General features: G+C 47.4%; 2 protein-coding genes across 3 annotated transcripts in view; both read left to right on the top strand.

Moving 5' to 3' along the window:
- KMT2B (lysine methyltransferase 2B) overlaps positions 1-5,573 on the top strand; it is a 61,135-nt gene extending 55,562 nt beyond the window's left edge. For both annotated transcript variants that reach the window (XM_028742691.2, XM_077932072.1), the window contains exons 31-37: positions 885-1,022; positions 1,327-1,401; positions 1,888-2,065; positions 2,806-2,913; positions 3,865-3,948; positions 4,108-4,237; positions 4,666-5,573. In XM_028742691.2, coding sequence (XP_028598524.2) covers positions 885-1,022; positions 1,327-1,401; positions 1,888-2,065; positions 2,806-2,913; positions 3,865-3,948; positions 4,108-4,237; positions 4,666-4,941 — 989 coding nt within the window. In that variant the 3' untranslated portion in view covers positions 4,942-5,573. The remainder of the gene's footprint in view (positions 1-884; positions 1,023-1,326; positions 1,402-1,887; positions 2,066-2,805; positions 2,914-3,864; positions 3,949-4,107; positions 4,238-4,665) is intronic.
- Positions 5,574-8,251: 2,678 nt separating this feature from the next.
- PSENEN (presenilin enhancer, gamma-secretase subunit) lies at positions 8,252-11,116 on the top strand. Its single transcript, XM_028742690.2, has 4 exons — positions 8,252-8,365; positions 8,517-8,591; positions 9,918-10,022; positions 10,754-11,116. Exons 2-4 carry the CDS (start codon positions 8,531-8,533, stop codon positions 10,891-10,893), a joined length of 306 nt encoding a protein of 101 aa, XP_028598523.1. The 5' UTR covers positions 8,252-8,365; positions 8,517-8,530; the 3' UTR covers positions 10,894-11,116.
- The last annotated feature ends 1,425 nt before the right edge of the window (positions 11,117-12,541 follow it).

A 12,541-nucleotide genomic window follows, 5' to 3' on the forward strand; every position in this document is an offset into this window, starting at 1 on the left:
GGCAGTTGAGTGTGTTGGAGAAGACCAGGGAGACTTGAGTTCAAATCCTCACTCACCCCTGTAACTTGCTGCAAGTCATTCTCTCTCACCCTAACCTACCTCACAAGGTAGTTGTGGAGACTGAGGGTGGGATGAACTTGAAGGAAGAAAACTTGACAGGAAAGAAAAATAACATAATTGCATTAAGCAGCTATGTATCTCTTGTTCATTTGTTTTTAATGGTGTGGGCAGCTGCCCTTTTCAAGTTCCTTTTAGAGATGTGTATCTCTAATCCCTACATTGCACATCAGATTTTATTCACGCCAGGTTTCTCTGGCGTGAAATCCCTCCCCAGCTGTCTGCACCATTGATCAGTATAATAATAATTTTATTCTCAATTTTATATTTGTTATGTGGTACGTGGCTCTGGTGCATTTTATGTTAAGCAGTATATAAATTTGTGCAATAAATGAAAATAAAATAAATGGTGTTCTATATGCAGTTGCTTTTTGTAAGCTGCTCTGGGAGACTCTAACAAAGGCGTGGAATATGAATGCTGTAAATCAGTTTCTATACCGAAAGTGGGTTGTATCCAAGCTCTGCTCAATGTAGACCCTTCATAATGAACGGATCTGTCTAGTCATGTACATTAATTTCAATGGGGCTACTCTTAAATGTGACTAAGAATACGGACTGCAATGTTCCAGCCTGCATACCAGAGTTCAGAAAGTGAATCCTGGACCTGACAGGTCTCTGCTTTGTGATCTTGGGTTTTTATTTTAACCCTGCTGTAAGTCTATTCCTTCCTGTGGATTAAGCCCTTTCTCACAGATGATGACTCCACGACAGCAGAGCTAATACGCCTGGGCCTCCTGCTCTCCCCCCCCCCTTTTCTCCCCTCCCAGGGGATCTCTCCAGCTCAGACGAGGACAATCTGAAGCAGGAGGACAAAGAGAATGAGATGCCCCGCAAAACGCAGCCCCACCTGTGCTTCGAGATCACCAGCGAGGACGGCTTCAATGTGCAGGCTGACAGCATAGATGGTGAGGAGGAGAGAATTGCATAACGTTCCTTTGGACCTCTAGCCTCTCAGCTGGCTGGCTATAGTTGTGCTGCTGATGCTGCTGGAAAGAGGGACACACGCCACAGACAACTGGGGGATTGATTTTCTCCCGGGTACAAGCAGGAATTGTGTTATGCGTTGCTCAGGGAAGCCATAAGAGACTCTGGGGAACGGCAACATTTTGGACCTCCTTTACCCAGTGATACCCTTCTGATAATTATTTTGCTTTGGGTCAGATGCCTGCCTCTTACAGAGTAAACCACGGTTGCCTTCTCCATGTTTAGGTGCCTGGAAAGCAGTGATTGAGAAGATTCAGGAGGCCCGCACCAATGCCCGGCTCAAGCACCTCTCCTTTGCAGGTAATAAGGTCCTGTTTGAAGGCTTCCGATGGGCATCTGGCTGGCTGCTGTGGATGTTGGACTAGAAGGACCTTAGGCCAGATCCGGCAGGACTCTTACTTGGTTCATAGGTTGTTCTGTTCTGGTTGGAAATTACTTTGCAGCTGCCAGGCTAGCCTACCAGTCTTTTGGCTTTTTCAGTTCAAGGCCCAGAGACAATAGAAAGGGGAACAATCTCTAGGAGCAGAAAACTGCCCAGAATAGCTGCTCCAAAAGAGGGAAAACTATAAGCATAGGAGCAGTACAGAGGTGGTATGTTCCAAACAAATAAGAGAGCAGATGATGTGGAAAAGCAGAAGCAGGAAAAGCACATCAAGAAAGCAAAATTTGCATTGGGGAGGAAGTTTCTGGGGCTCTGTTCAGAGGCTTTGGGATAGGACTGGCTCTCTTGTACTGTGAAAGGGTGACTGGGTGCTGAATCTTAGGTATTATTGACTTTCCTGGCAGGGATGAACGGGGTGCGGCTGTTGGGGATGCACCACGATGCCGTCATCTTTCTGGTGGAACAGCTGTATGGTGCCAAGGCCTGTCACAAATACAAGTTCCGGTACCACCAGCATGAAGGCGAGGAGGAGGAGCTTCCGCTCAACCCTCACGGCTGCGCCCGAGCTGAAGTCTACGTCAGGTGAGGAATGGCCTTGCTTTTCTCTGGGGAGTAGGAGTGGACTGCAAATTTCTCTACCGCCCTTCATCCGTGGATCACAGGGCAGTTCACAATATACCAGTTGGATCACACACCTCTCTGGATTTTGCAGGGCAGTTGCAGTGTGCAAAATCATATATATTTTACATAAAAGAAGAGTTCAAAATGAATATTTTACAGATGAGTGCATTGAAAAAAGATTGATACAGATGCATTAATTTGTTGTGAACTACCCTGAGATCTATGGGTATAGGGCAGTATACAAATTGAATAAATAATAAAAAAGTAATCAAAATATTTGTGTTCTTTTAGATAAAATGTGAATTTTTTGTGTATTTTTACACACTGAAAGTACTGCAAAAGTGCATACAAAATGCATACAATTTAAATGCAGACAAATAATAATAATAATAATAATATCTGCACAAAACAGGAATGACCTATAATTGAGCACCAGTTGGGGCATAATTTGGCTGCCCGTACAGTTCCCATGATCCCATGTCATTTGCAGCTGATGGGGCTTGTAGTCCAGAAAGATATGGTGGGTCACCGATTCACTCCTTATTCCCAAATTGCATCCTTGCCTGGGTTGTATTGCAGCAAAAGGAGTTCTTTCTTGAGTAGGTGGAAATGCAGATAGTGTTCCAGATAGTGTTTAAAAGAGAGAAGAGCAGGGAATCCAGAGGGCTTCTGAGATGGGCAGCCTTCCACTTCTTTTGCAGGAAATGCACTTTTGATATGTTCAACTTCCTGGCATCGCAACACCGTGTGCTTCCTGAGGGAGGCCCTTATGACGAAGAAGAGGATGAAGTGCAGCTCAAGTCCACCAGGTAAGAAGGCGCCTGGCTTCTGCTGTCCTGAAGCTGGTCAATCTTGACTTTGTCCCTTCATATGGTAGGCTGTGAAAACTCAGCATTTGGTAATATGAATCTGATTAGATAATGCCCATGCTGTGTGTACTGCCAGGGAAGCTTTTAAAAACAGATGCTTCTCCTCTTCAGCCTGTGAAGCTCATGAGTTATAAAATTTCCAAGAGGATCATTTTTCTCCAAAGCTAGGGGCCCATGTTTCCTTGCCCAGATCTCATTTCTACTTGATTAAAATGCATTGCTTTCTTGTAGTCAGTTGTCTTTCGGCCCTCTAGCCAGGTTTATGTAATAAAGGTGATTACTTGCTTTCCAGCACCAGCTTTTTTGCTGCCAAGGAAGCCCAGTGAGCCGAGTTCTCTTCTGTGCACCAGAGAGCACACTCAGGAGGGCAGCAAATAGCCCAAATTAGCATTGACCCAAAAAAGAGAGAGCTCACATACCACTTCTGCTCCCTGCAGAGAATATCCTGGGGAGGGCCATAGCTCAGTGATAGAGCATCGGTTTTGCATGCAGGTCCCCAGTTCAATCTCAAGGCATCTCCAGCTAGGGTGGGAAGAGACCCTTTTCTGAAATCCTGGAGAGCTGCTGCCAATCAGTGTGAGCAATATTGAGCTAAATAAGATGTATAAGACAGTTTCCTACGTTTCAGGAATTCCTCCCCCCAGAAGGGAAACTTTACTGTCCATTCCCACAATTTGTGCCATGATCTGCTGCTACTGCTGCTGCCGCCACTCAAGTTTCCTTCTCCATCACTTTTTAAACTGTTGTGCTGCACCCTAAACTTCTGATTTTCATCCTTGTGATTCTTGCTGGGAATCTGTCCATCTTGAATCCATTTTTACTGTCAAGGCAGCCAACTCTGTCTTTTGGCATAAGCTTCTAAGTCTAGTCTGGCCTCTGCTTCTTCCTTAGGCGAGCCACCAGCCTGGAGCTACCCATGGCCATGCGGTTTCGGCATCTGAAGAAAACCTCCAAGGAAGCTGTGGGCGTGTACAGGTAACAAGGGCAGCTGCTGCTGCTTGCGTGAATCCTTCCTCCACGCTCGCCTCCAGGATGAACCTGAAAAAGAAACAGAGAGTACCCAGTGGCTGGCCCATCTTTGGCCTGCCTTGTTAATTCTCTTAATGCTGATGTGTACCTTTCTCCCCACTCCAGGTCAGCCATCCATGGCCGGGGCCTGTTCTGCAAGCGGAATATTGATGCAGGCGAGATGGTGATTGAATATTCTGGCATCGTGATCCGCTCGGTGCTGACAGACAAGCGTGAAAAGTACTATGACAGCAAGGTACTGAATCAAGAGAATTTTAGAGTTGGAAGGGACCTTGAGGGTCATCTGGTCCAATCCCCTGCAATGTAGGAATCTTTTGCCCAATGTGGGGCTCAAACCCACGAGATTGTCTCATGCTCTACCAACTGAGCTGATGGTCAAGGGACAGGGGAGCCCATGATTGAGTTGAGGACAGGGTATAAATCAGGCATAGGCAAACTCTGCCCTCCAGATGTTTTAGGACTACAACTCCCAGCATCCCTAGCTAACAGGACCAGTGGCCAGGTATGATGGAAGTTGTAGTCCCAAAACATCTGGAGGGCCGAGTTTACCTATGCCTGGTATAAACAACAACAATTATTGTTAACAGGACCAGTGGAGGAGGGAGGAGCTGGGCTCCCCAAATCGTCTCACTAATCTGAGCTCTCTTTTTCTCATCCCGACAGGGCATAGGCTGCTACATGTTCCGCATCGACGACTTTGACGTGGTGGACGCCACGATGCACGGCAACGCCGCCCGCTTCATCAACCACTCCTGCGAGCCCAACTGCTACTCGCGGGTCATCCACGTGGAGGGCCAGAAGCACATCGTCATCTTTGCCCTGCGACGCATCTTCCGGGGCGAAGAGCTCACCTACGACTACAAATTCCCCATTGAGGACGCTGGCAGCAAGCTCCCTTGCAACTGCGGGGCTAAGCGCTGCCGCCGTTTTCTCAACTGAGAGGCATTTTTTTGACCCGTGACCTGATTCCTCAGCTCTGTACCTTTCTCCCAGCCTGGCGTCAGTGAGGGGGGACACCAAGAGGCATGTCGGGAGCTTAACCCACCTCACTGTAGCTTTCCAAGTGGGTTGCTACAGGACTGACTCATCCCCTTAGTTCCCTGAGGCATGGAGATGGCTCATCTCCCAGGAGCATCAGTGATGCCCGTTTTGTCTGGGAAGAGGGGATGCTCTTGGCAGTGGACCTGTCTGTGGCTTGAAATTATGGCAAGCAGAGATACGGGGCAAAGAGTGGGAAGGGTAGTCCCCCCTGGCCCCTTATCTGTGCCCGTCTGCTTCGTAGACCTGATTTTCTTTCCCTCTCCCTTGTGGGGTGAGAACAACTTTTTCTTTAATTTTGTACTTCTAACTTTTGTGATTCTCTTTCCTTTCCCGCTAAGGCTTTCTGTTTTAAAGTTAAAAAACAAAACAAACAAAAAAAATCAAACCCAGGAGGATGTAAATATTTGTACAAATTTCTAAACCTGTTTATTTTCTATGCACTTTTTTATTTAAGATGCTCAGTCAACTCAGACGGTAAAGGGTTGGATTCTTGTTGGTATAATTTTAAATAAAACGCAATTTTGACACAAGACTGTCACATGGCTTCCGTTGTAGCCTGAAGGAGTGGGGGGGGAGTGTGTTTGCATGTAAACAACAAAGCCCATCCATCTGGAAACGGAGACAGCAACCATCTAGTGATTTCATATCAAAACCCTTTGATTCCAAAATGCAAAGCCACAGGCTGTCTTACATGTTCCAGAGCTTTACATATGAGCTCCTCAAAAATACAGTGGTCCACCACCCATGTTGGTTATGCGTTTGTACTGCACACATTAATGGTGGAGCCCACGTGGATCCATATCTAATGGCCTACTCCTTTCTAGAAGAGTGGCGAAGAAAATAAAAATAGAACCATTTATAGAGCCCCTTATGTTATTTGCTGAGTTCCTGTAGAAAGCACTTTGAACAGTCAGGTGGGGTACCTCCAGCTCATTGGCTACCTCCCCATTTGGCCTGAGAGGTTCTTTTGCGCAGGCCACACACGAACACCCAACACCTGACATATCTGACTTCAGGTGTGAGGGCAGGTAAGAGCAGGGTTTCAAATGAAGACCTTAGACTTAGAGAAGTCCTTGCAACGTGGACTTCAAAGCGCAGCATCACCTGCCTGGACTGCCAGGGTTGAAGAGGGAAAGATCTGGCCCAGCAGCCAAAAAAGTGCCCTACAGAGATTGGGGTGGGGGATACAAAGGCAGCTTTTCTAGGTATTGGGTGTGGGAGAGAGTTAAGTAGTCAAGGAACAGGCCCTGCCAATGTCCGATGCCTGGCGTGGCTGTGGGGTGGGGAATGAGGGTTATGCCCTAAAGAGGTCCCTCATAAGGAACTTAACTGCGAGACTTTAGAAAATGATGTGTTACCTTAACCATACTTTGCTTGTAGTATAATTCATTCTCAAAATTATGATGCACCTCGCATCTAACGTGCATCAGTAAGGAGCAGGTGGCAAGTCTATGGGGAAGTGCACTTTACACATGCTCAGGAACATACTTCCTATCTGAAATGTGATTGTGAGGCAGAAGCTGGAGAAAAGGCAATGGGTGTTCAGGTTTCGCCTCCTCTTTGTTGGCAAAAACATGGCATAGCAAGAACGGCTTTGGTTCTTTAAATCACAAAATACAGAAAGGAAGAGCTGCTCGTGTCGCTACTTCGCCATCTGGCGGGTTGAGGCGGTAGGGCTTTGTTGTTGTTTAGTCGTGTCCGACTCTTCGTGACCCCATGGACCAGAGCACGCCAGGCACTCCTGTCTTCCACTGCCTCCCACAGCTTGGTCAGACTCAGGTTGGTAGCTTCGAGAACACTGTCCAACCGTCTCGTCCTCTCTCGTCCCCTTCTCCTTGTGCCCTCCATCTTTCCCAACATCAGGGTCTTTTCCAGGGAGTCTTCTCTTCTCCTGAGGTGGCCAAAGTATTGGAGCCTCAGCTTCACCATCTGTCCTTCCAGTGAGCACTCAGGGCTGATTTCCTTCAGAATGGAGAGGTTTGATCTTGCAGTCCATGGGATTCTCAAGAGTCTCCTCTAGCACCATAATTCAAAAGCATCAGTTCTTCGGCGATCAGCCTTCTTTATGGTCCAGCTCTCACTTCCATACATCACTACTGGGAAAACCATAGCTTTAACTACACGGACCTTTGTTAGCAAGGTTGGTAGGGCTTTGAGGAACTACAACTCCCAGCAAGCTCTTGGCCCCTGCTCCCCATTATCCGCAATAAGTATATCCCAGCATGCGCTGCGACAGGGCGTTGTTTTGAACATAGACTTAAATTATAGACAAGCGCGTCGCATCTGAACGCTGTGAGCTCGTCTTCGGAGGTCGGAATGCCGCAGCTTGCAAACTAGGGAAATTTAGGAATTGAGCAGGCTGCTTTCCCTCAAGCAAAAATGAGCAGCAGAGATGAGAGTTCGCGCTCTAATTAACTCTGGTCTTATTGTGTAGGGGTTTTTTATATATAAATAAAAAGTGAGCCTTAGGAAAAGCGCAATGTATCTGCATGCAGGTCCCTGGAGTTAAAAGTGCTGCTTGCAACGGAGTGCTGGATTCAATAGAATAGATGTCAGCGTGGAGGGCCCCTCAAGGGGATCCTTGATACTGGATTCAGGGGGCTCAGCCTCTGCCTGCTCCTCGAGGTCCTTGTCTTTTTATTCATCCGCGGGGGTTTCAGCGTTTGGCACCACCTCGGGGCTAGGAATGGTTGCCCCCGCTTCCAATCACAATTATTTTGGAGAAGGGTTAAAAACTGTGTTTGATTTCCACAAGGGTTTGTGCTTTTCCCTAAGCAAGTCAATGGAGAGCTCTCCATTGTATCCCCCCCCCTTTAAAAAATCTATGGGAAAAGCTTACTCCCACCCACCACCAAAGACCTTGGGGAAATAGGAACATTGCAATAGGTGCAACCCGAGGGGCGCTTCTCGTCGACGAATACGGGGAGGGGGGGAATCCAAGCCGTTCCTGGCAAAGCTGTCACGAGTTAAAACTTCTCGCAAGCACGCCCCTGCCTTTACCCACCCACCTACCTACCTACTTGCAAGCTTGGACAATGCAGTCCAACGGCATTCTGCATTATTATTTTTCGGGGGGGGGGGGCAATAAAAAATCAAAAGGACCCTTGCTCTTTCGAGTGCGGCGGGGACCAAACGAAAGAGCCAGCGAGGGATACCCGCCACCGACTACTCGTCGCGCTGCTCTGCACGTTTCCTATCTCCGCGCTTGGTGAGAGCGCGGACGTTTTCCCAGCAGCCCGCGGGGCGAGCTGGTGACCAGGAACCGCGCAAGTTCCGCGTTGGGGAAGCAGAAGCTGCTCTGCAGGAGGAGGAGGAGGAAGGGGTGAGTCGTTGGGGGAGGGGAGTCTCCCCCCACTCCACAATTTGGGGGTGGGGTGGGGGATGGGCCCTGCCCTCCAAGCCAGAGGAGGGTTGGGGGGGGGGCTTAACCCCGAGCTCCGCCCTGACTGCGAGGGTCCCTCTCTTCCTCCTAGACCCCAGTCGCACCATGAACCTGGAGCGCGTTTCCAACGAGGAGAAGCTCAACCTCTGTAGGAAGTACTACTTGGGTGAGTGGCTGGTTCCAGCGAGAGGCATCGGTGGTGGTTAGATCTTTATTGACACTCGGCTTTTCCTCCTGACGATCATTGGGGCGGGGGGCGGGAGAGAGAGACACACACACAATTAAAGTATACCTGAAGGAGCGTCTCCACCCCCATCGTTCTGCCCGGACGCTGAGGTCCAGCGCTGAGGCCCTTCTGGCGGTTCCCTCATTGCGAGAAGCCAAGTTACAGGGATCCAGGCAGAGGGCCTTCTCGGTAGTGGCACCCGCCCTGTGGAATGCCCTCCCACCAGATGTCAAAGAGATAAACAACTACCTGACATTCAGAAGACATCTTAAGGCAGCCCTGTTCAGGGAAGTTTTTAACGTGTGATATTTTAGTGTATTTTTGGTTTCTATGGAAGCCGCCCAGAGTGGCTGGGGAGGCCCAGCCAGATGGGCGGGGTATAAATAATAAATTATTATTAAATAATTATTATATTATTTTTATTATTAAATAATAATAATAATAATAATAATAATAATAATTATTAAACGTTAATAGAATAGAAGGCACTCGGCTTATTTCTCTCTGCGTCCAGATTAGTATACGCCAGATGTTGGAAAAGAAAGTGAAATCCCCGCTAAGGAGCAATGGTGATATCAATTGACAGAATTTCCATTGCTTCCCAATAAGACAGCCGAAATAAGAAATTTGGGTGGGAAAACCGGATAAAGGGGAGAGTGGGAAAGCTTTGGAGAGTACCTCAAGAAGAAGAAGAAGAAGAAGATACTAAATTTAATGTACAAGTAGGGGTGATCACATGAGCAGCCAGCCAACTATAATTAAGGAGTAAAAGGGATGAAAAGAAAGATGGATGATTAAATGAAGATGCAGCACACATTGGGTTTATTATAAATGCCGTGGAGTGCTAGGTTGGGAAGTCTGTACGTAAATATTCAGCGTGGAGGGAATGCGATGTGCAAAGGGAAAAATGGAAGACGTATAATATATACAGAATGCTTGCTTAAAGTTGTTGTTTTTTATTTTAAAAAGCACTATTTCACCCAGGTGCATAGAGCTTTTGAATTTCTACTGTGGTAAGAACTGGTGTGTGTACATTTTGGTGCCTTATTAGAAATGTTATGTTTTTGCCAACTTGCTTAGACGGTAGGCAGCGGTTTTTTCAGTAGGCAAAGTGAACCTTCTGGAAAAATAAAGACCTTTTTTCATTTTTGCAGCCCCTTTTAAAATAGGAAAGGTGAAGGGGTTTAAACACACACACACACACACACACACACACACACACACACACACACAAAAATGAGTCCTTTCTTTCCTTTGTTTCTCCAGGTGGCTTTGCTCTGCTGCCTTTCCTGTGGCTGGTGAACGTTTTCTGGTTTTTCCGAGAGGCCTTTCTGGTGCCGGCGTACACTGAGCAACTACAGATAAAGCGCTGTGAGTTGTGGTGCAAATCCTAGGAAGTGGGAGGGCAGGGGGCAGGGCAGGGCAGGTGTGGGGTCCCTCCACATGTTGCTGAACTACAACTTCCATCAGTTCCAGCAAGTATCACCAGTGACCAAGAATGATGGGAGTTATAGTTCAGCAACTTTTCCGAGCACAATTCAAAGTGTTGGTGCTGACCTTTAAAGCCCTAAATGGCCTCGGTCCAGTATATCTGAAGGAGCGTCTCCTCCCCCATCGTTCTGCCCGGACACTGAGGTCCAGCTCCAAGGGCCTTCTGGCGGTTCCCTCACTGCGAGAGGCCAAGTTACAGGGAACCAGGCAGAGGGCCTTCTCGGTAGTGGTGCCTTCCCTGTGGAACGCCCTCCCACCAGATGTCAAAGAGATAAACAACTACCTGACATTCAGAAGACATCTTAAGGCAGCCCTGTTCAAGGAAGTTTTTAATGTATGACATATTAGTGTATTTTTGGTCTTTGTGGAAGCCACCCAGAGTGGCTGGGGAAACCCAGCCAGATGGGCGGAGTACAAATAATATATTATTATTATTATTATTATTATTATTATTATTATTATTATTATTACTTGTGGAAGGCCAAAGCTTTCCCACTTCTGCACTAGAAGGAGAGCCCAGGCCACCTATTTGGGCAGTGCCAGATAGCATAAGGATCTATGCTTAAATGGAGGTGACTGTGGTCATGGTTTTCTATTTGTTTCCATCCCAGATGTCCAGCGTTCAGCCATGGGGCTTCTTTTCTGGGTGATCGTGCTCACCACGTGGATCAGCATTTTCCAGGCGCGCCGGGCAGAGTGGGGCGAGCTTGGCGACTACCTCTCCTTCACCATCCCCCTGGGCACTCCATGACCAATCCCTCCTCCCTTGATGTCACCAGCGTGGAGCTTTTAGGGTTGTATTTTTTTCAATGGACTCCCTGGGTGGCATGCTATTCTCCCCTTTTATGGAACCAGAGTGGGATTGTGCCATGGTGAACTCCGGGGAGGCTGCCTCTCCTTGCAGAATCCTCTGTTCAGTATGCCCTGATCACAACCTGGGGCAGAGGTGATTAATAAACCTGGGGTTGCCTACATCTGCTTGCCCACAGTGTGGTGGTATCGGGAAGAAGTGAGAAGGAGGATAAGACCATTAGAAGAGCCTGCCAGATCAGGCCAGCGGCCCATCTAGTCTCTCTTAGGCATTGCATTAGCACCAATGGCAGTCCTTGCCTGCAATTTTAAACATCTGTCCTCAGCTGCATAAAGCAGAGAAGCAGGGGTACAGTAGAAGGGCAAAATGAATTATTTCTCTGTGGACATTTGGGCTTTTTAAAAAAATATACATATCTAAACATATAGCAAAATAAAAAAAAATTCCTTCCAGTAGTACCTTAGAGACCAACTAAGTTTGTTATTGGTATTAGCTTTCGTGTGCATGTACACTTCTTCAGATACCTCTTTAGTTACCTACCTGTAACTAAACATATAGCAGGATATTCTTAGACTCAAGTGGTTGTGCGTCAGGGATTTATTCTTCCCAGAAAAAACTTCACTTTTCTGCCTCTTGTGCAATACTAACTATTTCCCACTAGAAGACACCCTTCTGTGTGTGTGTGTGTGTGTGTGTGTGTGTGTGTGTGTGTGTTTGCTTTCTAAGTAAAATTACTGTGTTTAATTCAAAAGAAGTGATTTCTGACTTAGCAAGTCTATCTAGTTAGATGATAATATACTATGGGTCTTTCCCCCTACCTCAGACAAATCTCTCCAGCACACCCTTGTATATCTAGGGACATCCCTTCGGTCGTAGTGGGGGCTGGTAGGTGAGACCCAAGTCAAATCACAATGTATCTCCCCCTGTCCCACTTCCATTTAGCAGTGGTGGCCTCCCCCCCCCCCCATTTTTTTTACATGGATGCTGCTTTAGCAGTAGCTCCTCCCTCCCTGCCTTGTCCCAGGAAAAAATCGGGCTGAGAACCTGGCCAGGTTGACAAGAAGCAGTGGGGCTGGGGCTGCCACTGCCAGGCAGGGGCCCTCCAAGCATGGAGCATAGGGCAGTCGTCATTATTTGCCCTCCCCAGGGACTGCCCTGTTTCCAGACTCTTCAGTTCCCATCACTCCTGTTGTTTGCCATGCTGGCTAGGCCATTGAAACCTTATCAATGTCTGGAGGGTCACAGGTTCTTCATCCCTGTTGTAAAGCATCACGAACCTAGGCAATCCCAACAGTTCGATTCAAACCCAAAAGAGATGGAGGCTTTACGAGGTAGGTGTCACACTTTCTAAAGCCTGCTGCTTCCCCGTTACATCTTCCTGTGTATTCAGAAATATAAGAAAAGCAGCCAGAAAATTGCCAGAGAATCATCTTTGAAAAGATGGTGGTGACCAGGGTCGCACACAGTATTTCCATGAAGGGGATCGCTGATAGATCTATATCAGGTGTTTTTTTTTAAAAAAACTGTTCCTGTGTGCTCTCCATTATGTGACTTACTGTGCTACTTCTTGCATTAGGAACGCGGGAGG

The sequence above is a fragment of the Podarcis muralis genome, chromosome 7 (genome assembly GCF_964188315.1).
Source record: "Podarcis muralis chromosome 7, rPodMur119.hap1.1, whole genome shotgun sequence".
NCBI lineage: Eukaryota > Metazoa > Chordata > Lepidosauria > Squamata > Lacertidae > Podarcis > Podarcis muralis.

What these genes read in the sequence shown, in the direction of transcription:
- PSENEN (XM_028742690.2), top strand. Translation starts at nt 8,531, where the DNA reads ATGAACCTGGAGCGCGTTTCCAACGAGGAGAAGCTCAACCTCTGTAGG. An exon ending in CTGTAGGAAGTACTACTTGG is followed by an intron (nt 8,592 to 9,917) that starts GTGAGTGGCTGG and finishes TTGTTTCTCCAG; the next exon opens with GTGGCTTTGCTCTGCTGCCT. An exon ending in GCAACTACAGATAAAGCGCT is followed by an intron (nt 10,023 to 10,753) that starts GTGAGTTGTGGT and finishes TTTCCATCCCAG; the next exon opens with ATGTCCAGCGTTCAGCCATG.